This window comes from Leptonotus elevatus, chromosome 21, assembly GCF_054856555.1.
Source record: "Leptonotus elevatus isolate MCC_2025b chromosome 21, RoL_Lele_1.0, whole genome shotgun sequence".
Taxonomy (NCBI): domain Eukaryota; kingdom Metazoa; phylum Chordata; class Actinopteri; order Syngnathiformes; family Syngnathidae; genus Leptonotus; species Leptonotus elevatus.
Genome location: NC_141259.1, coordinates 9,401,685 through 9,428,200, shown reverse-complemented (window position 1 = coordinate 9,428,200; position 26,516 = coordinate 9,401,685). Strand labels below are relative to the sequence as shown.

General features: G+C 36.9%; 2 protein-coding genes across 2 annotated transcripts in view; both read right to left on the bottom strand.

The window, feature by feature from the left end:
• Window positions 1-11,609: 11,609 nt before the first annotated feature.
• Window positions 11,610-16,154, bottom strand: LOC147155773 (C-C chemokine receptor type 1-like). Its single transcript, XM_086066150.1, has 3 exons — window positions 16,147-16,154; window positions 15,771-15,949; window positions 11,610-12,462 (listed from the first exon to the last, which is right to left on the bottom strand). The coding sequence occupies exons 2-3, from the start codon at window positions 15,947-15,949 to the stop codon at window positions 11,610-11,612; spliced, it is 1,032 nt and encodes a 343-aa protein (XP_085922276.1). The 5' UTR covers window positions 16,147-16,154.
• Window positions 16,155-20,554: 4,400 nt separating this feature from the next.
• Window positions 20,555-26,516, bottom strand: part of LOC147155772 (uncharacterized) — a 44,419-nt gene continuing 38,457 nt past the window's right edge. The window contains exons 27-30 of the mRNA XM_086066149.1: window positions 26,436-26,490; window positions 22,928-23,122; window positions 21,293-21,370; window positions 20,555-20,940 (exon numbers count right to left, since the gene is read on the bottom strand). Coding sequence (XP_085922275.1) covers window positions 20,753-20,940; window positions 21,293-21,370; window positions 22,928-23,122; window positions 26,436-26,490 — 516 coding nt within the window. The 3' untranslated portion in view covers window positions 20,555-20,752. The remainder of the gene's footprint in view (window positions 20,941-21,292; window positions 21,371-22,927; window positions 23,123-26,435; window positions 26,491-26,516) is intronic.

Sequence of the window (26,516 nt, the reverse complement as noted above, 5' to 3'; positions counted from 1 at the left end):
TTTACAATTTTAAAAATGTGCAGAATTAAAGATTTGATAGCTCTTAATATGAAAAGAAAAATGCACTGAGCTGTCACCAATGTCTAACAAATGCAATTGTGACATCTAGTGGCAGATAATTAACTCAACACAAATCAATATCACACTCGTTTTTTTTACAGTACAGTACATTCATTTTAACTAAATGTTATGAATTATTATGAAATTACTGTATCAATGACTAAACGATGCGGCCATATTTCTATTAGTTTAACATTTTTTCATCTTTTCGATAGATAGATAGATAGATAGATAGATAGATAGATAGATAGATAGATAGATAGATAGATAGATAGATAGATAGATAGATAGATAGATAGATAGATATCACCCTCGCTATAAAGCTGAAGTAGTTTCCCATTAAGGCGCTTAGCAAATTAGAGCGAAAGAGAAACAGTTCAGCACAAAAAAAAAACATACCACAGACTTCAATATTCAGCATAATGCGCTACAGTCTTCTCTGTAATCATTGAAGAGCTATATTCATTATGGATCTGTTGTTGAACCTAAATTGGATCGACTCTTTCAATTACCGCATGAACAGACCAGTGATGTACAAATGCAGATAAAACCTCAGCAGTATTGATTAAGTTGGCTTCACACTGAATTACAAAAAAAAAAGATATAAATCAGATTACAAGAAGCATTTAGGTCACGTTGAGGGAAGAGCCATAGTATTAAATATTCACGATATAGGATTTCATATCCTCTCCATTTCCATCCAGCAGGACAATATGCAAAGATGATCTCTTATCTCATGTTCATCTTTGGATGTCAAAAACAAATACTCTCAGTCAAAGTAATTGGCCACACTGTTCCAATAGCTTTGGAGAAGAGTGTCGGAAAGTCATTGAACGTTCACATTTATTGGAGTACACACAGCCTACGCGTCTTAAAAATATTTTAAATAATTGATATACGTTTCCAAAATAAAAGGCTTAAAGAGTATTGCTTTATGTGCTGCACTGACAGATATTTGTAAGTTAAAAACAACCTTAACATCTATGCTAATTTATGGTAGCCCGTTAATGCATTTAAGCTACAGTAGTAAGCGGACATTTGTTATACAAAAATACACGGTTTGGTTGAACATTTTTTGTGTTTAATCATCCTCAATGTTTAATTCTCTTTTGTGTGTCAGTTTTATAGAAAGTTTAAACTTGGAGTGACAAAGAAACAGCTTGAAGCAAGCACACATCTTATTAGGGGAACTGTGCAAGCGAGAGTGAGAACAGGCGCGAGGGAATACGAAGGGAAAAGTTTAAATGTGGTTAAAGTGTGTGGGAGAGGTATACATATATGTATATATATATACATATATGTATATATATATACATATATATATATATATATACATATACATATATATATATATACATATACATATATACATATATATATATATATATATACATATATATATATATATATATATACATATATATATATATATATATATATATATATATATATACATATATATATATATATACATATATATATATATATATATATACATATATATATATATATATATACATATACATATATATATACATATATATATATATACATACATATATATATATACATATATATATATATATATATATGTATATATATATATGTATATATATATATATATGTATATATATATATGTATATATATATATGTATATATATATATATATATGTATATATATATATGTATATATATATATGTATATATATATATGTATATATATATGTATATATATATATGTATATATATGTATATATATATATATGTATATATATGTATATATATATATATGTATATATTCATTCAATATATTCATTATATATATATATATGTATATATATATGTATATATATATATATATATATATATATGTATATATATATATATATATATACCTATATATTAGGTTCTTCTATTCCACAAATTCTTACCCAAAGTGAACTCACAACAATGAAATTCAGACTGAATAATGAAATTAATTATTAGCATGTAATTTTAATTGTATTAAGATTTAGTCTGTGCCGTTTTGCGGGAGATCAATATCTCCATGCAGTGCCTTCACAGTTATTTAAATAGGATACCTTAACACCACATCTTATTTAAAACATCCCATTAAGGCAGCTTGAAGTGTGGCTAAATGGCCTCCCAAACACAGTCTGTTTCGCTTCCTGCATACAAATTTTGGACTTGTTTGAACTGTAATTTGTAAATATTTAAAAGCAGCACAAAGTGGATAAACCTCAGTGTCCTTGGACAAGTCAAACATCTGCCCTCAGATAACTTTCAGCTGTGTTATTCATTTTACATATTATCACTATGTTCATTACGGTTACACGAGCTTTCAAGCAGATACTTTAATTAAGATCGTGTTCTCTGCATAACGATGAAGATATGCATTTTGAGATTCCACACGTTTCTTATTAGAGAAGCAGATACAAGTGGAATACCAAATTCCCTGAATAGGTTTAAGTAAACTAAGCAATTTGGTTTTCTGTCTAATGGGAGTACGCATCTGAAAACTTTGTATCCTAGCCTAGTTTAACTTAGTTGTGCAGCAATTGTTCTGAAGTGCACTAGTGGAACGACCATATTGTCAATATGTGAACCAGTAGCAGGGTACATATCGCACACAAAGCTATTTGCACTAGAGCTTATTTAATTATTAAATTATTTGATAGGGTATATCCGATTTTCTTGTACTTATAAGCAAAAAAATCTGATTTTCCGTATCAATGTGAGCTTTCGTTAAAATGTATTGATTGATGTTATACAGTATATAAATGTAGTTAAAGAATGAACAGGACAAGGACTATGGGTGCTTAGGTGCTTGTCCTTATTTCCCTTTTATGCCCAAAGTGCCCTTTTGTCAATGTATCAGACATACAAAGGTTGCAAAAGTTTCATGAGAATGTGTTAGCTTTCACAATGGATGGAAACAATGAGAAAATAATCAGATTTGACTGGAAATCTACATGCCCCCATATTTATATTTTCCTACCCTTTTGATGGTGTCCGGCCACTGCGGTGCCTCCTAGTGGATAAGCATTTGTTTGCCACGTTAGGATAAGCTCATTGCTCATAATTATTTCATTTTATTTCAGTCACTGCCATTAATTTAATCAATCGCATTAGATGAACACAATGAAATTTCATTAGAGTGAACTTTAGCCTGAACCAGACAATGGAACTAATGAAGCTAGACGACCTGCCGTAATTCACTCCCTAAATTACATTGTGAAGACATATGACGTCACGATGAAGGGAATTTGGCATCAACCCAACATGAACACGGGGGAAGGGCTGCTTTGGCATCCAGTAGTAACATTTATTACTTTTTTGTAACACCGTGTAGTATTCACTCTATATAAACAATAAAAATAGATATTTTTATAATAAACCTAAACACAAAAACTTGTGTTTTACAGTAGTAATTGACGGAAAAAAATCTGAAAAGCCGCTTGGGAGCTGAGCCATGAGAGCCGATCGCTAAAAAGAGCCGAGTCTGCCTTTTGAGGTAACCAGCTTGGGACTGACCCAGCCATATTCTCATTTTAAAATCGCCACTCAACCATTTGAGCTTCACTGTTCTCGACTATTAATACAATAAACGTATTTTTCTTTCGAAGTCATATTTATTCAAAGATGTTCTGTCTTTGTTTTCCTTCACAGCAGTCTCCTCCCCTGTGCGTTGTTATTTTGTTTGGGCAACTGTTTGCCGTTTGCCTCATCAATCCCTCTGCTCTTTTAGTGCACTACAGCAAAACCACCCGATTCATCTATTATCCACAGCAGTGTTTCCCAACCTTTGATTCAAGATGCCCATTTTGCATAAGAAAAATCCAAGCAAAAGTACTGTAATAATGATGATCTCGCCTCAATTTATCCACAAATTTATGTACTCCGTAGTCTGGCTCTAATGAAAACAAAGCGGATATAATCACAGGCATTCATGACTTATTCTGTTGTATGATTGGCAACAGGTGGATACACAACAAGTTTAAAGCACCTACTGCTAGCATTTAAAGACACGGTTAAGTGAATTCAGAGATTTGTGTCGAAATACATTATCCGTGTTTGAGGAACGCAATTCAGTTCACCTGCAGTGACACTAACAAACGCTTAAATACAATGACCGTTTCTTTTCAAATACTATCTATACAAAGTACTCATATATCATGAAAGAGAATACAATTAATATTTTTGAGACCATTTTTTTCCATCTATTTTCTCCCAATTTACATCTCTACTACCACATTTGAACGAAACAAGAACATTTAGTGGTCTGGTTTTGTCCTTTCTTTTGGGTCACAACAGCGGAGGCGAAAACAATTCATCCCGCATTGCCTCATTGTCAATTCTGTCTGCTAACAAAAAATAAATAAATAAATAAAAATAAAGGAGAGAAATTCCTCTGTGATGTGGTGAGAAGCACTACTAAGAGGGCAAAGAAGCCTTGAGCTATATATAACAATATTTATGAGCTAGTGAAGCAGAAAAACTGAACCTTTTAAGGATACAAACGCGGTTTCAGGCAATAAAACGAGGCAACTGCTAAAAGAAATGGGAAAACTTTGGGACGCTTAATGTGCCCAGTGGTGCAGTCAGAGGTTATTGGTGAATTGGATATGAGAATGTCAGATGTTGTATTTGCGAGAGTGTGTATGTAGTTTTGGTTTGAGATTAAAGCTAGTAGCTTATTGACTAAGTGAATCCTCCATCGTACTGCTCAGTCTGAAAATAGCAATGTCAACGTCAGTCCTGTTTTTGTATTGATTTGTATAAAGTTAACAAAAATCATGGTTCAAAATGTTAGAACATCATGAGAAATTGACTTTTAAATTGCTTGTGTGCAAATAGTTAGGCCTGCGGAGTGCCTGCCCACTCATCAACTTTGAAATTAAGTTACCAAGGTTCTGTAATTGTGTGAAATGTTACTTATTTACATAATAACCTCCTCCACAATGACTTTATCCGCCCCCTGAAACACTATGCAAAGCTGAAAGGTAAGCAGAGCAGCGTTGACTTTCCTTGAGCAGATTAGCATTTGCTAACACGGTGTCTGATAAGCACATACTTGGTTGCACAGAAAAGTTATCAATACCAAACACATTTGAAATACTTACTCTACTATGCTATTTTTCTTGTCTTTCTAGCCGCATACCGCCCCCATGTACTGATGGCCAAACAGGAAACCCAGGTTTTCGTCACAATGACGATCAGTGGGCTGGATCTGGCCCATCTTAGTCGCATCACTTTCAACTCCTGAAAGGGGTTCATTTTGGTTGGAGACAAAGAATATGAAAAAGCACCACCAAGTGAAGAACTAGAAGCATTTGATATGATACTGGGGGTTTCACAGAGTGTTGATTGCACTGTCATACTGTTTACATGATTTATGACCAGACCAGGAGCTCATAGTGAGCGATGATGACTTACTCAAGGCAACTTGAGCAACAGAACATTAACCTATCCAGAGCACCTAGTGTGCGTTGTCAGTGAAACGGAAAAAAACAGTGGTGAGCTGCTGATGATTATATGTGATGTCAATGACAAAAATATATAAATATATATTTTATTCCTGGTGATATGTTTAGCGGTTTATATTGGTAAAATGGTGTTTAACTAGTAAAACAGAGTGATTTATGACAGGAGGTGAAACATTAACTTGCGAGGTGAACAGCCAGCAGTGTTCTGCTGTATTCCACATGATTTTGACATTTACATTTTACTTGTTAAATGTTATTTAAAACGAATAAATCCTCCACTGAATAAAGTCCAGTCCCCACTTACACCATTTCCTCCATGTCACTTTTAAAATGGCTAATGCTAGCTCTGGACAAATTTGCTAGCTTGAACAGCTCAAATCTACAAATGGCATCTTTCCACAGTAAAACTGTAATCCAGCAAAATATGTCATTTACTAAAAAAAATTATTTAAAATGAATAAATCCTCCAGTGAATAAAGTCCAAGTGCCACTTACACCATTTTTTCCTTGTCAGTTGTAAACTGACTAATGCTAACTCGAGGTTGCTAGCTTGCTAGTTTAAAAAACTCAAATCTACAACTGGCATCTCCACACATTAAAATTGTAATCCATCAAAATAATCCACATTTTCCCTAAATATCTGTAGTTTGATTGTTTATTTTCTGGAACAGTTACGCTTTTTTGTATCCTAATTACATAATTTGTAAATGTTGTTTTGTTGGCTTTTTATCACAAAATATTTAGTGACCTTTTTTAAATCTGAAAAATATTGGAAATAAAAAAATCTTCAAACTACTTTAAGCATAAAAAAAAGGGAATTTGAAAAATAAATAAAACACCTACAACTATTATAACTTCTGTCCATAGCTAGTCGAGCTGAAGCCAAGTTGGTACTGTGCAATGGAAAATGAGCATAGCCGTCCTATGCTGTAGCTGCAGTGCATCCAACTAAATGCAAGATTCACTGTCAGTTTCAGTCGTAAGCTCAGTTCTCATTTCTGAGACATTTGGAAGTTGGAACACAGACATGAAATGCGCCTTTCAAGCCCAAAAGATGCAATACCTTTGCCTGCAGCTTCTGCCTACTCTTTAAGAAAGAAAGGTTATGAAGGAGGGAATATGTGATGCTCAGTTCCAAAACCAGGCAGGGCTATCCGTAGTTCTCCAGGTGGATTTACATTGAACAGGAGATCTGAAAGAGAAGTTGAATCTTGATGTGGATCCACGCGTGCCCAGAAGTCAGTCAGTCACTCGTTCAGTCAAAGCATTGCGCTCCCTAAAGGCATGTTATCAGCAAAGGCTGTGTGCCGGGTGAATGTGGCTCTAATCCTCCAATTAATTCTCATTCCCCTCAAATGGATGACCCCTGAGAGTTTTCTTGACACTTCGATTAAAAAGTAAAAATGAAACACAGCATGAAGGTGAAACGAGAGGGATCTCTTTTCTTCTGGCCCATCTCAATGGGAGTAAAGTTTTTGGCAAGTACTTAAGTCCTCTTCCTTATTTTCTTTCTTCCTCCTGTCACGCGTGAAAAGAGTTGGGGGCGAGCTGGCATTCAGAACATAAAGTGATCCTCTACAGCGGCGGGAACATTTGGAGAAGAAATAGTAATTACATTTCTAATGGGTCCTTATCAGTGGTTCATGCAAGTGATCTGCATACTGCTATGTACACAAAAAGACTCCAATTCCTATTATACTGAACTGCACAGATATTAATGGCTGTCCAGTTTACATGGCATCCCATGGTACTCTAAAATTCCATCTTCACTCCCAACTGTCGTCTGTGCCATAATAGCGTCTGTGTTATATCTCAGCTGCGCTGACTATGTTATAGTGCTTTTCCAGGAGCACGCTAGCAGAATCATTTCCATTCAAATCTCTGTTACAACAACTCCACAACAAAGTCTGTAGCAGATAACGAGTTAGGAGAACCCGTTTTGCGACACCTAGCTGATCTTATTCTTGTCTTGGCATAGCTTGATTAATGAATCAAATCTCCGAACACCAACCTTTAAGGCTAGCTGATTAAAGTGCTGCTTAAGGAGATACAGTGTTTTTGCGTGCCTACCGTCAAGAAAGGGTTCATATGTCACACAGCTTCAAAAAGGTTGTTGTAATCAGTTCAACAGCGCTAAACAAGGCAATGCAGTCACTATTATCCAACATTTTTTTGCTCGGTGCAAGCAACTACTAGAAGCTGGTTTGTCATTTGTGCCAAATGTGTAATTGACATACAGTACAGTACACATGACAAAAAACAAAAACAAACGGACGCCGGGATGGGACCTGCGTAACATCGGTGCAAAACAATGCCATCCCAACAAAAAAGTTAACAGTATTTTTTCTCTAAACTTTGATTCAAGTGTTTTTGTATGTGATGCTGATGGTACTAAAGGTGTAGTATTGATATTCAGTGAACATTTGTTATCCACCACGTCAATAGCACTATACACAGCCTTTTCTCAAAGGAAAACTAAACGGCGGTATGTAGAGTCAATAGCACGCAGTAAAAAAGGCAGCTTAGTGTTGCAGTCTGGCTGTTTACTACTTGGAAGCGCGCGTGCTGGCGAGCTGACAAATTCGGGAGCTGCTGGATTAGATGACTGGCACAGTAATGGCTGTAGGTGCTGGATGCCTTCCAACAGGCTACTATTGGAGTTGACTGACTGTAGCCCAGGGGAACAGTGTACTTGGCTGTTAATGTTTGCTTTTTTTTTCTTCCTTTGCTTTTTTCTTTATCTGCAGACCAAAGTTACATACTGGTAAAGTGGGATCATCGGAAGGGCCGTGAAAAGTCATGACAGCTGCCAATTTTAGTATAATTTTAAATTAGTCCTCCTAAACTGGCAGCGTTGCCAGCAACGATCATGCAACACATAAAAAGCCTAAATCGTATTTATTTTCATTGGCCCATGAATAACCCCTCTGCATAGCATGATTTGGTTTTTTTTCCTATCATAGTTATACTCTAAATGTCAACATAACTGTTGTACTGTACGGTAAGGGTATGGCAGTTGTATCCAAACTACGGCTTGCTTCCATCATCCATTTTTCAAGGGCCCACAACATGACCAAAAATAAATACAAATTGACACGGCTCACAAGGCAATAAAGTACAAAGTATTTATGACTCAAATAATGCAATCTCTTTTCAAAACACTAGTCAGAGGTGGCAAATCCAGGTTCAGAAAGTAAAAGCCCTGCTATAGTTTGGCTTTAGCCCCAGGTACTAGCTAGCTTCCTGAGGGCTTGTTTACCTGCTAGGAAGCTTGCTAGCATGCCACAGTTTGGCTTTAGCCCCAGGTAATAGCTAGGTAGCTTCCTGGTGGCCACTTCCATAAGGTCAAAAAGGAGGACATATTTCAAAAAATGAATAAGTGTTCCCTCGCTATAACACAGTTCACTCTTCAAAGGCGGACAAACTAGCGTCCGGCTTAGGGTTGCGCAGGAGGCCGGACTCATCACTGAAAAGTAGGACTGTCCGGCCTAAATCCAGACGTCTGGCCACCTTAAGATAGCTCCCCGGGTGCTTGTTTACCTGTCAGGGAGCGAGCTAGACTGCCACAGTTTAGCCCCAGGTGCTAGCTAGTTAGCTCCCTAGCTAGCTCCCCGGGTGCTTGTTTACCTGCTAGAGAGGTAGCTAGCTAGCTAGCACGAAGGGCTAAAGCCAAACTGTGGCAGGGTTTTTACTTTCTGGACCTGGATTTGCCATCTCTAATTAAATTTCAGAAGAAAATATATATTGATGTAACTGTTTAAAAAATGGTCAGCTTACTGTATAGTATGCCTTTTTTTTGTGCCAGAAGTATATCAAATTGCGTATTTAATCAATTGAAGTAAAAAAAAAGAAATTGTTTTTAAAAAGTAGCCCTTGGCATTCTTCCATTTTTCTGTACGCCATCCCCGTACAAAAAGGTTTGGACACCCCTGCTGTATGGTAAGTCTGACTCCAACAATGACGTGCCGCATGTTTGTTTTTTCCCCGCCTGCTTATAAATACCTCTGTCCACCCCCAAGTGTCTTTGGCACAAGATTCCACTTCCTTTTTTCCTCCCACTCGTGTAATAACTAGACTTGTGAAATACAAGGCCCCTCTTACTTTCACACAATACTTGGCTGTAGTTCATTCGTGACAGCTTCATTTCAATATTTCCCTATCTCTTCAACAAGTGGAGGAAGGCAGAAATTTAGGCGAACAGTTTATCACCAGCCAGCATACATGGCGTGAAGCTCAGTCGAAGGGATTTAAAGCCACTGAAGGCTGGAGGGTAGTTCTGCCGGTGATCTACCTCTGTTTTAAATCAGAGCTCATGCTGGGACGACACAATGGGAATGTGATAAATGAAAGGCAACAGTATGGTTGCAGATGCGACATAAATTCTTTTTTTGCTGCTGTCGTGTAGGCTGTATATTTTCGCAACTAATCTTGGGCCAGCTTGTAATATTTCTTTGGAGTTACTGCCACTATAGTTGCGGTGATGAACACCAGCATTATTTATACAAGAGAGGCGTCTTCTTTGAGTGCTATGCCTCTAAATTCTTCAAGGGGAAGATCGTCTTTATCAGAGGTCACCAGCATGATGCCCACCGGCACCTGGTAGCCCGTAAGGAGTGTTCTAAAAAAAAAAATGGGAGATAGTGATTTCCTTGGAAGGTGATAGAAGTGATCATTTGAAAATGTAAACACTGTATTTATATGTTAAATCGTTGTTGATAAGAATTGTAAGAAGTCTTTAACATGATCAGTATGTTCAGAAATGAGGAAAAACAGCATGTCCTGCAATATTGGTTTTATTAACATAATCCTTTCTTGACCTTTTTTTTTCCCCCTACCAACATTATTTCTGGTAGTTCAGCTACTCAAATTCAACTTTATCACCTAAGTTAATTCAAATCAGTGACGTGCAATGAGCTCTAAATAGGACACTCAGCCTGACCTCGAGATACAAGATGCCATACATTCAAACTATTTTTGCCAGCCACAGTAAACGATGCAGTGCACTCCCATTTGCCGCACAACAAAAAAAACTGACAATTTCAAACCAGCCCAGACGACCGGAAAGAATGTAATAAAGTTTAAAAGCACAATTCCACACAAAATCAAGCTAGCAATATCAATGCCAAACACCATGTCAAGTGAAACAGCCAGTTAATCGAAGCACATCCACAAAGCCAATATTTCCTTTTGCACCATTCTTTGTGAAAAGTACCAATAATTATTTGTCCCTTACTTTGCTGAAGATCCGGTAGATAAGGCGTTGGTCTCCTATCCTTCAAAAGATGGCGTTTTCCCTCAAAACGAAGTAATGAGTCATTTTTAATTGAGGTATGAAAATCATCAAATGTTGTCACTTTTAAATCTATAGGTAGTGTAGGCTTTCTGAAATAAAATAAATAATTAAAATAAATAGAAAAAGCCAAATGGTTTTAACTTTCATTTGAGCCTGAGGTAGGCAGTGCCTACCTTGCCTATCCTGACCGCACATCACTGATTTAAATCATAGGACAAAACTTCAAACTAACCAATTTGTAAGTGGAAGTAATAAGACAGCAGGAAAGCCAACGTGTAAATGAAAACATTTTATGTACAGAATAATTTTTTCCGTCATTTGCTAGATACCGTAAGCATACCTCCTCTGTCTGTATTTAGTCACCGTCACAATGTTAATGTCAAAAACAAATAATAATTATACAAAATCATATTTATTCATTATAATTGTACTGGGCACAGTCTTTGCTTCACATGAAATGCTATTTGAGCATTGTGGTTTATTTCTTGACCGATTAAAGTGTAACTGTCAAATTGTAATTTTGTACGGCAATGAAATTATGAGTAAGATCAACATAAACAAAAAAATTGCAACTATATGACGTGGTATGGAAAAATGGATGCATTTTAAACATGCTGGGTCACATTGACTTGTGAGCATTTTGGTGTACCAAAGAATAAAATATGATTCCTTCTTGAACTCATTTATTAAGAAATATGTTTCTGTTGCTCGCATCGGATACTATAAAATGCAATCTAACAGTTTTTAGAAACCTCCTCCATTCTTAAAACTAGTATGCTGTACTTTTAGTGGACATATTGCTTCTACTGTATCGAGAGCTTCTCAAACACTTCTTTGACTGAGGGAAGTGTTTCATTATCAGCTGTCTGAAGTAAGTCTGGAACTTTTTCCCAACAAAAGTATAAAAGATGGGACTGACGCAAAAGTAGATGTAAGCAAAGTTACGCGTTATGTGAAGGGCGTAGCTCCTTTTCTGCTCCTGCTCGCAATTTGGGGTTCCGTCGTGTATGAGGAGGACGATGTTAAATGGGGTCCAGCAGATAAAAAACAGCATCACGATGACGAATACCAGCTTCACTGTCTTGAACTTGGTCACCAATTTTGATGACATGACAGTGACGGCGATTCTAATGTAGGAGTAAACGATAATTGCCAGGGGGGAAAGGAAGAAAAGTAACAGGTGTATGTAAAACCCAAATCTTCTTACCTGAGACACATCTATGGAAGGGAAATCTCCAGGATATTCTTGACAGTATGTATTATTGTGAATGTAATTCATGAAAGTTGTGTGGAGAATCATGGGCTTAATGCATGCCAAACTGCTGACCAACCACACCGCAAAGCAGGAGATGAAAGCGTAACTTTGGTTCCTCATTCGAGATGTACTCAAGGAGTAAACGACAGCAAGGTGGCGGTCAAAGGTCAAAAGAGTCAAAAACAGGACGGAACTGTAGAAGCCCAGATAGTAGACGGTGCCTACTATCTTGCACATCACTTTGCCGAAGATCCAGTCGGAGAGCTGCATGTAAACTCCGAGAAACGGAAGGCTGCTCGTGAAGATCAGGGAGGACATGACCAGATTTAACAGCAAGATGTTGGTAACAGTGGTCACCTTCTCGAACCTAGAAAGATGAGATCAAAAATCAGTCAGGGTGTATCTGTGTAAACATCCGATGTGGCGTAAACATTGGTTCATTCATAAACCGAGATCATGTTTCTCATTCAAATGAATGGAAATACAATTAATCCATCCCAGCCCATAAACCGAGTTTTACTTACCTTAAAAAAAAGCAACAACAACAAAAACAATGTAGCACAATAAAGAAATAAGTAACACACTTTTATAAAGAAAAACACACAAAATTAACATGACAGCTGATTGTTGCTCATTAATTTTAACAAAGGAAGGAAACGAGGAGGAAAAAGTGACTTTTCCCCCCATAATAACAGGGAAATTAGCATTCAGGTGATTTTTATTTTGTCTGTTTTCAATCCTGGTAATATTGTCTTTTCCTGTTAAAAAAAAATATAATAAAAAATAAAAAGTAATTTAAAAGATGAATTGCTCTGTTAGTCAATTTGCTCCAAATTGCTTTGCATCATCCTAACCCTTTTAAAAAAAAAATTATAATTTTTATTGCCTCACTCACACTCTCACCAGCAAGCATTTTCTCATTTTTTTTCCTCAGGCTAATTAAGATCAAAGCAACAACAAAGACACAGTATCCTACCTTATTTGCACTGCATGAGAGGCAACAACCCGAGAAGAAGCACCACACAGATCTTTCCACTTTTCTACTATATGACAAATGAGACCGTCAAAATAAAAGTGCACTGTATAATAACACAATTTCACAACATTTAATTGGATCGCATGATTGCTTCTTAAACGTTGCACTCATTAAACACGCAAAAAAATTGTTGAAGCATGACTGCCAAATAGGCCAATATACAGCTAAACAAAGTGCGGCGAAACTGTTATGATACTAATGTGCTTTTATTTTGTAGGACTGACTTTTGACAGGATGTTACTTTGGGAGGCTTGTTATTGCCTTGATTTTGTCGAAGAGGGTCCATCTTAAATATCAAAATATGTATTAGAAATTGTTTCGATGAAAAGGATAAAATAATTAATTGAGCTAAGCAGCATTAACAATATCAGCAAACGATTGATAGCTAGGATGCTGATGATACATTATGTTTAGAATACGATATAACTGAGGAGGTAGAATTATTAAATTAACGTATCTGCTTTCCAGCAAGGTTATTTGACAGATTTATAAAGTCATGACTAACTCTAAAATTTTAATTTGCCATAAGGCAAAAAGTTGTGTTTTTTTAATACGATGTTGCTATTATTTATTTGATTACAAGCACGCCTGAAGCCAACTGCAATCCTTGATAAAAAATGTTGTTATCGTGGTTGGTGTCATGCACGACGATGACCCTTTTCCAATTACCCCAAAATTTAAATGTAACCTTAAGATACTGACTACAGCTGAATAGATAAAACCCAAGTGTTCGCATTAGTTGGATTTAATACTTGCTGGAGAAGCAACAAAACACTGACAACAGACATTGAACGTCTCGATGAAGAAAGACAGCAACAGTTAACGACAAAAACCCACTGTGAGAGTGTAAAGTAGTCCGGGGTAAAGTTACAGTATTGTAATCTGTTATCAGAAGACTCCATGAAGTCAAGTACGGCGGCTGTATCAGAATATCGGAACAATTTGTCCTCACCGAGAATAATAAACTCAGAGATGAAAAAATCTGGGCAAAGGTTTTCTGGACAGATGAGTGGAGATGAATTTTTAGCAAAGTGTAAGGAAATTGACTGTTTATGATCCAAACAACTCGGGTAACGTCACGCTTGGCTTTTTACCTGTTTAAGATAAGACTGAAGGGAGTAATCCCCAACAAATAACTGAAAGAGGCTGTTGGGAAAGCCTGGAAGAAGCAGCACAGGAGACGAAAGTTTCATGAAGTCGAAAGGTCACAGTCATGCAAGCAGATTTGCAGCTACTCAATGTTCACGTCATTAATTCATCTTCTTCGCTGCAGTTTAGTTCACGTTCGTTTTCCGTTACTTTCTTGGCGTTTCGTTACAAATAATGCCATCTGGAGGCTGGTGTTGGTGTATCTCACTCTGCTTCATCTATCCTTCCTTCCTTTAGTCTTTCCTCTGGCCTCTTGAGGTTTCTGGGATTGGTGAAAGATCTTTTGTAACTGATGGATTTCACTTTGTTTCATCTTTCTTTCCTTTGATCCTTCCTCTGATCTCCTGACAACTTCACGACTCTGGCGGGACTCTGAAGTATCCGGTTAAGGTGAAGGGTTTGGGATTTTTAACAGGTTTCAGGTGAATTAAAGAGCGCAAACTCAAGAAAAAAGAAGAAGAAAGAATGCCATCTTCATATTTTTTTCAGATGCAGATGTAAATACCTGGAAATAAACGCTGAACGGTTAAACTCGTGTTTCCAATTACAGCAGTTCACTTCATTTTGCCTCAACTGCTTCAGGACTCCATTAATCAACAATCAATTCCACACAATTGAACACATTCTTAACGATCAATTAATCGATTATTATGCCCGGCCCTGGTGTTAACGAGCCATGTTACCGCGGCAATCATCCATTTTATGTGTGACATGAAGCTTTTAAGCTGCTTAAATGTCTTTCACTTTCTAGACTCCTGCGGGAGTGAAATATTTTATACAAGAGGTCCTTGGTTTCTTCCATTCCTTAGGCGGCGATTTACCCTGAATTTGAATATTATATGTCGAAATTCGTCACGAGCTATCATTAACCCATGCTGATCTTGAAAATCAATGGAGTCTATTTAGTGAGTCGCACTAATAGTCCTTCATGTTGACCAAGGAACGGGCATAATGTGGTCATTATACTGTGTTTGCTACCCATTTGTCTTTTATATAATTACATGGACAAACTTGAGCTTTGAGGGGTAATTTTGAATTGGATATATAAAGACCGTCACCCATTTTATGATGCCTGAAAGTATGAGTATAAAATGCTCAAATGTGGAGTGGCACACTCAAAAGTAATGCATTGCCTTCATACTTGAGTTGTTTATCGTATTTGATTTCATTTCTATATGAGGAGCTATCTGTACATTTTTTTCCTATGGGAAGACACAAACTGCCACTTTGCACTCCAATAATTGGCCAATTGGAGTCCATTAGTGGAAATTGTTGTTTTCTTTGGAGGATTGAAATTGTAGCCATTGAGTAGGTGAAGTGTTCATCTCTTTCAGCATGAATACTTGATGCTATTTCTATTTGATTATTTTGTTCCGACCTAATATATATATATATATATATATAAGCAATAATAAGTACACAGTGGCCCACACATTTTAATACATAAAACTAATAATTTCCTAATTTTTCCATCTCAAAGGTTCACTCACCGATAGATGATGGTCAGGACAAGTCCGTTGCCAAAGAGATTGAAGAGAAACATGAAGTAGTAAAGGATGGACAGCTGAGCTCCCACATAGTTGTCAACATCCCGATTACACGGTGCAACAAGTGTGGCCGGATCATCACTGTAATTATCATAGTCATAATCGTACGTTGTTGTCTCCATCTGTAAGAAATAAAGCTTGTCAAAGAAATAGGTATTAGCAATATTTATCGAATAGAATGTGAAAATGAGGTAGGAGGGACCAAATCGTCAAATCTACCAAACACCACACACAACTGAATAACCTTCAGGGGTGGACTTCTTGTGAAAAAGGCACACATTTGTTTGAATGAATATCATGCTAAGTAGAGCTGACTTACCGCCTGGCCTTGTCCTTGTTGTCTGACTCTGAGGACTCCAGCGAAGCAGTGAGCTGACTCACAGTGACTTCAAGTCACCCTATGATAAATCAGACAGCAAGGGGAAGGAAGTATCTCAGAATAATGTGGCTTTTTGTGTATGCGTGTGTGACTTCTGTTTGGTTTGATGGAGGATTTTTGTTTAGGTTTTATCTATCTATCTATCTATCTATCTATCTCGCTAACTAGCTAGCTATCAAGCTAGTAGCTAATAAATATGGCTATTTGTATGGAGGGCTGAATACTTATGACCCCAACAGTGGGTGGATTATTAAATGTACCTATTTCTAGCTCCATTAATAACTTATATTGAGCATGATAAGTTCAGCGTCTGCATGCAATATAAATAAGATGGACCAAAACCCCTCAAGCAACAATATTTATTGTCATATAAAATACATTTGTAAACAAAACAAAACATTGCAATGCAATGCAATCATATCTTCCGACTATCAACAAACATTTACTCACTGATATATAGATAAATAATGCCCAACAAAATACAAATTACAACTTATCATCTCAGGATATATTACAAATACATTTATGGCTTTGGGAAAGTACTCCAAAGTGATAAACAAATACAAAGGCTATTCATAAGTCATTGCACTGCCGGGATAGAAAAAAACAAAATCAATACAAATGAGCAACTAAAGGCAAAGTTTTGAGAATATATCAATATAACAATTATGGCTCACAGTGTACGATAAATGGGGGGGGAAATGAAACACATAAAACTGTTGTTTCGCTAATATAATGCACAAATTAGATTTAGAATAATAGTTTTATAATATAGTCAACATTATTTGTCGGTGCAAAAATAGGATGGTCAGCATGGACATACGTGATTACATGAGTGTCACTTTGTGCTTCTAAAGGTTTCTTTGACCTGCTGTTCATCCGGTTGAACATTTCAATATCTATTTAATATTTGCCCTCATGCACACCAAAAAATGAAAACGTCTGGAATAGTTCTGGGGACTACTTTGAAACTTGCCAACTCTGACAAAATGTACCACATGAAAGTGAAAAGCATCATTTAGAAAGCGGCTTCCTGATGCACGAACCCCGGAGAGAGACGCTTGTTAGGATTGTTATCCCACAAGGCATTTTTGACAGTTCCAAATGACAGTTTTGTGCTGACGTTTTGTCCCAAACCTCTTTCCTGTGGAAATTGAGAGAAGAGCCAGTTGTTCCAAGGAAACTAAATTTAATCTGCTCAATTTCAGTTTGAGCCAAATTTGTCTGGAGAAGCTATCACGAATGCTACATGCAGCTACCTGCATCTGTGTGAAATAAATGCTGTTATGTCTTGACAGCTGTAAATGTCTGAGTTTATCTGAAAGACCTTGGAAGCGGCATGTGATTCCACTCTCAACAGCTTTGAGTCCATCGAAAAATAATGAAACAGAAGTAATGCATACAAATCATCAGTTGTGGCTAGAAGGCTACATTGGTGACGACTGCGGCTGTAACTCACCAAGTCACATTACAGGTTGTAACATAAAACATCACACAAATTAAGATGGAAAAAATAGTGAATTGTGGGTTGAACTTGAGTAAACTAAAGTGAACGCACACTGTTAGTGGAGGAAAGGGACCAAGACTTTTGAGCTCCTCCTTTGGCTTTAGCCCCTGGTGCTAGCTGACTAGCTAGCTCGCTAGCGCCCTAGTAAACGAGCTCCATGGGAGCTAGCTAGGGAGCTAGATAGCTAGCACAACAACTGAAACAATTAGCGATAAGGGTCTGCTCCTCAACTCATCGTTGCAGCAAGAGGCCACCAGATGGTAACAAAGCAATACTGTTCTTGCTTTGAACTGAGCACACACAAAAAACTTTTTCAGTGACTAACAGATGATAAATTCCTCTTCAAAAATCAGTGCCAAACCACAAATATAGGGGAGGTGACTGTATATCAATGGGCAATGATGTCCCAGTTGGATTCCAATTACATTGTCAGACCCAGACTGGAAATGTAACATAATTGGTTCAATGGATTAGGAATGTCTGACTACTAGAACTATGGGAAGTTGGACTATGTACATTCATGTGGGCCGTTATGGCAACCCCCTTATGCGCAGGTGTCATTATTCTATTCTATTCAAATAACACTGGAAATGACTGTAAATATATATGGCCACTATATGAAGAAAAAAACGGAATGTGTTTATTTAATAACAAATCAGAAAAGCAGACATTTAGAATGTGTGCTAAAAAGCAATTTTGTTCAGCAGGTAACAGGCCCCTATTTAAAATATGAAAAGATGTACATTTAATAAAGTTAATACATAGAAATGCCTAGATCATATAGTGTAAGTGAGGTAAATTAGGGATTTGAAAAGTTCTTCTACACGTGCACAGACATTCCATGCGAGTCCTGTCAGTATCACTTAGTCAATATAAATAACAGGATTCTTTTTTATCTCAGTGACAGATTAAGATTAGCGCAAATCTTTTGTGTTTGTAATAAAGACGGTTATCAAAAATTCATCAGACAAGATAACAACCTGTACATCCAGCTCCAGAAGTATTTGGACAAGTTTGGGATTTTGCCTTTTGCAATGGATTTGAAATAAACCATCACAAGAGCCACAAATATGCAGTACAATTGTAGCAAAATGTGATTTTGTGCAATAATTGAGGTTTTCTGGCTTAAGGGATTGTCATCTTTTAACACCAAATATGTTAATTTAAGATAAAAGTCTACACTTAATTGACATATTGATTGTTTTATTTCAAATATGTTGTGATGGTAGTGATTTGGGGAAAATTATTTTCCAAACAATTCTGGACCTAAATGCATACAGGCCGTAACTCTCACTTAAATACGCATCTATGTTCTATTGGGTCGTGGTAGAAGGTCAACTTAGATAACAAGATGAAATTGATGTATATTGATTCTCGTAAAAGATATTTAAATTCACTTTTCAAGAACATACAGTTCATACAATCATTAATATGGGGCAGCACTAAAGCGCTCAAGGCAGAAATAACTTGTTGATACTGTAAACTGATTAATGCTACATTAGACTTGTGTTCAAGTTTTAGAGCGGAATAGGTGGAGTTTTCAATATGCAAATAATCGTATATTTATTTTTAAAGAAATTATTTTGGTGCTATTTGTAGTACAGTCTTCATTTTCCTATATTTAAGTGCCGTGTTATGTTCAAATTGCATAATGTTACAGTGGCTTACAACAATATTCAATGTTTTTTAGGAATAAAATGTGTCTTTTGTTTGATGAACAGGCCTACTGCCTTCCCGTATATATTTTTTTTTAGGTGGTACAAAATATTTTAGGTGTCTTATTGGACCGCTACTTGCCTAACCTTCAATCTCACCAACTACTCATCTGCCGACCTACACAAAAACAACACAACTAAGTCCTAAACATCGGTGCTACTCTGTATTAATGACACTTGGGCCTTTTGAACTAATAAACCTACGGAAGCGTGGAACTGCCAATGTGGAGTAAACATTTTTGACTGGCTCGCAAATACGTTGGAATATACTCGCAAATACGTTTGAACATACTTGCAAACTTAGCATAGCATAATGGTATGGGACTTAACATAATGCTACGGCCCACATTATACCAATACGTTCGAAAATTAAGTACAAAAACATTGTTTAGTTGTATTTTTTATGATTTAATATTATGTCTGCAGTGCATGAATTAGATGCGGCATTATGGGAAAATATGCTATGTTTGTAGCATTTAGCCTACAAGTACTTGTAGGTATTTGCGCGTACGTTCAAACGTACTTAACTCATTTGCTCCCAAAAAGTATAAATATGTTTTATTTTAAATATCACCATGCTCCCAAAGACATATTTATAAGTTTTTTTTTAATATTTTTTGAACTGCATAGAACGGGTGAAACAATGGTAGTTATTACAAAAAACGGCCAGTGGGTGGCAGCAGAGTATAAGAGATCAACCAGGGCCATGTTGTCACAAGCTGTTTTCCCCACTGATTTGTGAATAATGATGAAACTTAGCTATATTCTAATGCTATTTGCTGCAAAACAGAAACAAATAAAAATGTACTTTTTTTCCTGATGAAATTAGAGACTCTAATCTTTCTTTTGGTAGGTTCCATGTTTTTATAGCGATAGAACACAATATTCTGTGGGCTTAGCAAAATCTGTCGAAATCCAATAAAACAGCCGGGAGCGAAGGGGCTTGCTTCAGTGAAAATGGCTGGGAGTGAATGAGTTAAATACGTTCGAACGTACTCGCCAATCCAAAATGCTTACTGAACATTGGCAGTTGCACGCTCTTGTATAAACCTGCTCCAACTGAAGAGTAGAATTAGTATCGCAGGACACCCCCCCCCCCCCTCAGCTGATGTTTTGACCATGATTTCTGTAACTATGAATCATGCGCCACCCATTTTCGGTTTGACTCAACGTACAAGGTTATTTCTGCCTCCAGTGTTGCTGTGCCGCGCGCAACGTGCTTCTGCAACAGGCACACATGAATCAGTGATACAGTAAACGGCCTCTGGATACATGTGGGTGTTCAAGCCAGTGGCGCTTGTGTCCCACGCTGCTGTGAATGCCATCAGATATTGGGTCCTTTGCTGTAATGTTCCCTTAGGTTGTAGGTCTGATAACACATGGATAAGTCACATATCCCCGGTGTCCCTGGATTACCCCTTTTACCGGGATCTCCGGGGGGGCCTGGTTTGCCAGGAATTCCCTGGTTGCCTGGCTGTCCAATTCCATCAAAGCCACGAGGACCTCGAGCACCTTTAGTTAAAAAAATAAATAAGTAAGGAATGAAAAAAGAATAAAAACACAGACGACTGGCCTACTTGGTTTTCTGCATAATTGATGGGGCACATTTAGTTTTCATTTGATTGACTGCTATGCAAAAACACAAATACATAACATCACCAAACAATCTTATGTAAGCGCTCACAAAAAGCGTCTGCCCACATATTTGTTAAAAATGGAACGTCCTTGATGCATTTCCATTAAAAGTGAGCTCTGATGTCAGAAAGCTGTGGTTAGTTGCTGAAACATTTGCAACACAAATTACAAATGCAGTAATGGCTGCAGGCTAGTCAAAGGAGAAGATGATTCTATGATTTTGACATACCTAGCTGTCCGGGTGGTCCTGGGCGTCCCTGGTGACCCTCACCTTTGCTGCCCTTGAACCCTCTTGCTCCTATGTCACCTAGGGACAAATCATGTCTACTTAAAAATCGAAATAAGTCACAAAAGGAAATTGCTTTAAAAGTCACAATGAATTGGATATTTTCCACCATTTGCTCCCAAAAACATATAAAAACGTTCTATTTTGCATATTGCCGTGGTCCCAAAAACATATTTATACGTTTTTCTTAAATCATACAGAAGGCTTTGATGCAGCCTCTGACCTGAAGATGATGCTTAAAGCAATGGCAGTTATTGCAAAAGAACGGACAGCAAATGGCAGCAGAGTATAAGAGATCAACCATAGGGCCATGTTGAAAAAAAACTATTTTCCCCAGTGTTTTAAACAGATTTGTGAATAAGATGAAACTTAGCTATATTCTAATGCTAATTGCTACAAAAATGCCAAAAAAAAACACTTCGTTTCAGCATCCATCAATGCCCACTCCATTTTATAACTCTCCTAATGCATCAGTGAGATGCGGGAAACGGACAAAAAAATCACTGGTCACGTGATCAGAGTTCAGCTTGTGATTGGCTTAGACTAACCTCATCTCCGAATTCACCTGATTGGCTGTTGCTTGGGCTGTTTGTGCAACAAAAGGACAGATAATTGCCACATTTAAATTTGAATATCTCAGCTTGTAGTAGTACAATTTTAATAAGTGAGGTGTCATTGTGCAGGATTTTATTTTTAATTTTTTTTGCTACCATCCCATAATAATACACACATTTATACCATGTGGCTTCACAGATTCAGGATTCCGACCATTAGCGCCAACACATCCATTTTAGTAGACATTGGTCAATTACATGGAAAACCTTGTAGCACCTGTGCAAAATATATTTTTTAATATTTTCATTTTTGTTAATTATTGGTCACTTTAGAAAAGTTCTTCCAATTTTAGGGTGACAGAATTATTTATGTATTTATTTCACTGAGAATGAGTGAAATTACACATTTGCATCCGTGCCTTGGAGAGTTGATTATTTCCATATTCTAATGTCACAATAAAATACTGCTCTATAGTATTAGTCCTTGCTTTTATTGTACTTTTCAGGATCGCGTGCTGCCTCTTAATCAACATCACAGTTATCCACCAAGACATTTTTTTTTTTAATAGCTGTCTTCTCTTAAACTAACAAGGTGAAATCACATCCAACAGTGAGATGTTATAGTTCGGCATCTTCCACGGATGATTAGCCACTTGAAGGGGTGATAAATCAAAAGCAGCTCATTAAGTTGGTTTTGCACGCAGTATTTATTTTATTTTGCTCTGCTGACTTTTACTGGTGTTCACTTGTTTAATAAGCTTGTTTTACGGGGTACATTGAGCATCAACACATCCAATTTGTTAGCTGTTGGCACTCTTTTGATTTTAATCGTAGCTGAAAGCAGCTGTAAATTTTCCCGAGCTGTTGTTTTCTCAAAGTCGTTTTTTGTTTTGCACATCTTCACTCACAACCCGCATGGCCACTGACTCAGAGGCGCCACTGTGTACTCGCATTGACTTGTGCTGAGGGTATACCTGTTAATACCGTACGGCGTCGCCGAAAAGAGCCGTTCCACAGTGCTTACCTTTGAGACCCGGAAGACCCTGCAAACCAGGAGTCCCCGGGTATCCTGCAGAGCCAGTCCTGCCAGGATAACCTGGGATTCCCATTGAGCCTTTGGATCCCGGGGCACCTGGCTCACCGGGTGGTCCCTTCACAGTATGGCAGGATTCACAACTCGCTGATCGATCCATGGTCTGGAGGAGTGCTGGGAGTTGAGCTAAAGAGCAGAGACAGATGTTACTCATTGGATTACTTTTAATATTGTTCCATGACAACAACGATATTGCGGCAAATTTTAGTGATGGGAAATTGAAGCTTCATAAAGCCCTTGCAGTATTTTTTTTTACTCCTGTAGATGGTGGTCTTGGTTTAAAATAAACACCATTGCAATGGAAATTGATTACATTTCTACTATATCTTTAAAGCAAGGGTGCCATCTAGAGGAGTCAAAAAATATCACAAGTGCTTCATGAAGCTTCATTTGTCCATCACTGTTATCCCTAGTATGTAGGGCTGCGTAAAAAATAATAACAATAAAATAATCGATATCGAATAAATTTTCCTTTTCAAGTCTAACATCGATTCATAAAACCATAAATTGATTATTTTATGTATCTCTTTTTTCCATAAATCCTTAACAAAATGTCATTTTAAATGCCTTTTTTTGTCTCTTACTGCTTTATTGAAAAATATTTTCTTACATTTATGAATGACTAATTGCACTTTAAGACAATTCAGAATATTTGTAATACATATTTAAATTATTGAATTATATTATGAAAATATTTTCACACTCAAGTGATTATAACCTGTTACTTTCATTAATAAACGAAATAATTTGACCAGTCACTCCACAAAATGTCCTTTGAAATTTAATATTTGTGGAGTTTTTAATCAATTTAATTTAAGAAGAAATTATGAGCCATAATTAATCGATATCGGATTGAATTGAAGTGAATCGAATCAGAAAAAAATCCAAATCAAATTGAACTGAACTCTTGTGAATCGAAATCAAATCGATTGAGGAAATTAGAATCGATACACAGCCCTACTACTAAGTCTAAACAATAATCGCTTTAAAACCAGGGCCAACAAAAATAACTACTGAAATAATATCACTACAAAAAGCAAAAGTCGATACACGTTCATTCATTACACCTTCTGCCATCCGCTTCTCTTATTTAGATGAACAAAGATAGATTAAATAAATAATTGTCAGACCAATTATTAAGCAAAAATTGGACAATTTCCGAGGGCGCGCTCGGTGCTCACTGGATTCGACGAAACAGCAATTCTATAGATGACTGTTTTTGTGTTCACACACGTTAATGGTGTTGTTTTCTAAAACTTCCACATCCAGACCTGCTTTTAAATATTTGTGTCAGGCTCCAAAGTGCTGCTGTTGTGCAAATGAAGCGCCCAAATGACGCAATATTAAAGCATTTCTAGTCCAACGGTGCCTTGTGAATAGCAACGTAAATCTCCAAACGCAATTTAAAGTCCAACATAAACATCAAGCTGGAACCAGTTCACTGTTATTATTTATCATTCTCTTAAACGCCCCGTTTCTACGCCACCACACTTGAATAAGAAGCCAATCAGGATCCTGTTTACCATTCAGCCACCGCTAATTATGCGTTCCATCCTTCCCCTCGAGGGTCTGCTGATGTTGGCTATCCACTTCCTATCACTCAAGTGAAATGGGGGAGGATAATAGTCTGTAGACTTACGGAAAAGCGCCTTGATGCTTAAAAACTACAGTTACCTACAGAACATTAGAAGCATCAATATTGTCAAAACTGCCAGAACAAGCTCTTCCATTTTCTACGCTGCCGGAGTCGAGATTAAAACCTGAACCTCACATTAGCAAAAATAAATTTAAAAAAATCAGAGAATCACCATGGTAACCACCTGCTACATACAAACAACAGGTGTGTTAGCTCATGGCCCACGTACAAATTCTCCATGCCGCTTCTCACTGCCTCGCATTTCCCACATAACCGATCGAAATCATTGACACTGCCGCGCCTCCTCAGGTAGGTCTCGTTCCCTCACCGTTCCTCCTTTTTGTCTCACCGCATCTATTCATTACGGTTAATTGTGTCTGCTGAGACTTCCTTTGCAGCTGCTAGTTTGTAATGGAAGACATCGTTATGTTTCCAACCCCCCAAAAACATCACTCTGATTAATTATCATGTCAGCTTGTACTCAATCTGAGTCTATGACACCAGCGTTAGATCAATAATCACTTATGCAGCGACCCGCAGTGAAAAATCCATCGAACATTAGATTTGTGTGGAAAAGATGTCTGTTATGTAATTAGATGTATTTTTTTTTTTTTTTTATATGACGATAGTATATCCGCCAAGCATTTTTCCAACTTTTATCGTTTTTATAATAGCAGATGACCGCACCCCAAATTGCTTATTTTCCGAATCTACAATTTGGGATTTTGGAGAACTGGAATTCCACCAGTCATTTTTGTATCGCCCAAATGAATTCCAAAACGCTGCATCACGGCGAATTGCAAATATGCCCTTGAAGAGCTGTGAGAAGGATATCATAACACATCAATCAATCAATCATATTTTTAATATGTTTCCTTGGCACAGTTGCTACATTATTCATGTTACTTCCATGATATCAATGTCAGTCTTAAGCCCAATATTATGGAGCCTATAAATGGGTTGGGGTTTTGTACAAATCTCGACTAATGGGCATGCTATAATGACTAAAAATAATTTGAACTTTGTCATTTAGCAGTTATACAACAATGTGCAACCTAATAATTAGCCCCATTCAAACCCTGACATATATGAGCTGTCACATGCATTGCACGGATAATGCATTAGAGGGCAGTATCACCCATCTGATGGCTTTTCCAGCAACCTTGCAAGAGTGCACCAATTGAGAAAGGAGAGACACCTATGCTTATAAATAGTGGGAAAAGTTCTTTCTGATTTTTGGAAATACTAATATGTTTGATACGTCTGTTTATGATTAAATTTTTGACAGCTATTAAAAATTTACGAATTTAAAGCATTGTGACCAGATGTATCAAATATGACACAAATCAAAAGTAATATGTGGAAGTGGAAAAAATATTGTTTTTTGTTCAAAAGGACCAATAAAAACTCTAATAATAATAATAATAATAATAATACATTTTATTTACAGGCGCCTTTCTGGACACTCAAGGTCACCTTACAACAACAGTTAAAAACATAACATAAAATAATAAAGAATAAAGTAAAAATATATTTTTAAATAAAACATTTAAACAACATAAAAAATTAAAAAAGAATCCGAATTTTCTCTCATATATTTCATGGTAAAATTATGTCATTGTTTATTGGGGACATTTTCTGTATCAATAATAATAATTCATTTCACTTGAACTAATAGTAATGATAGCTTCAAATCATATTGAGTCCCCAATTCAGTTGTTACTGGATTGCTGTATTTAATATATTTGAATCTATGTAAATCCTATTCAGACATTGACCTTCACGCTGCAAACAAATACTCACTGCGCAGGACATCAGTGCAGAGCTTTACAAGATGCTCATCTGATGGCGACTTGCCCTGAAAAACAGAACCAAATCTCAAAC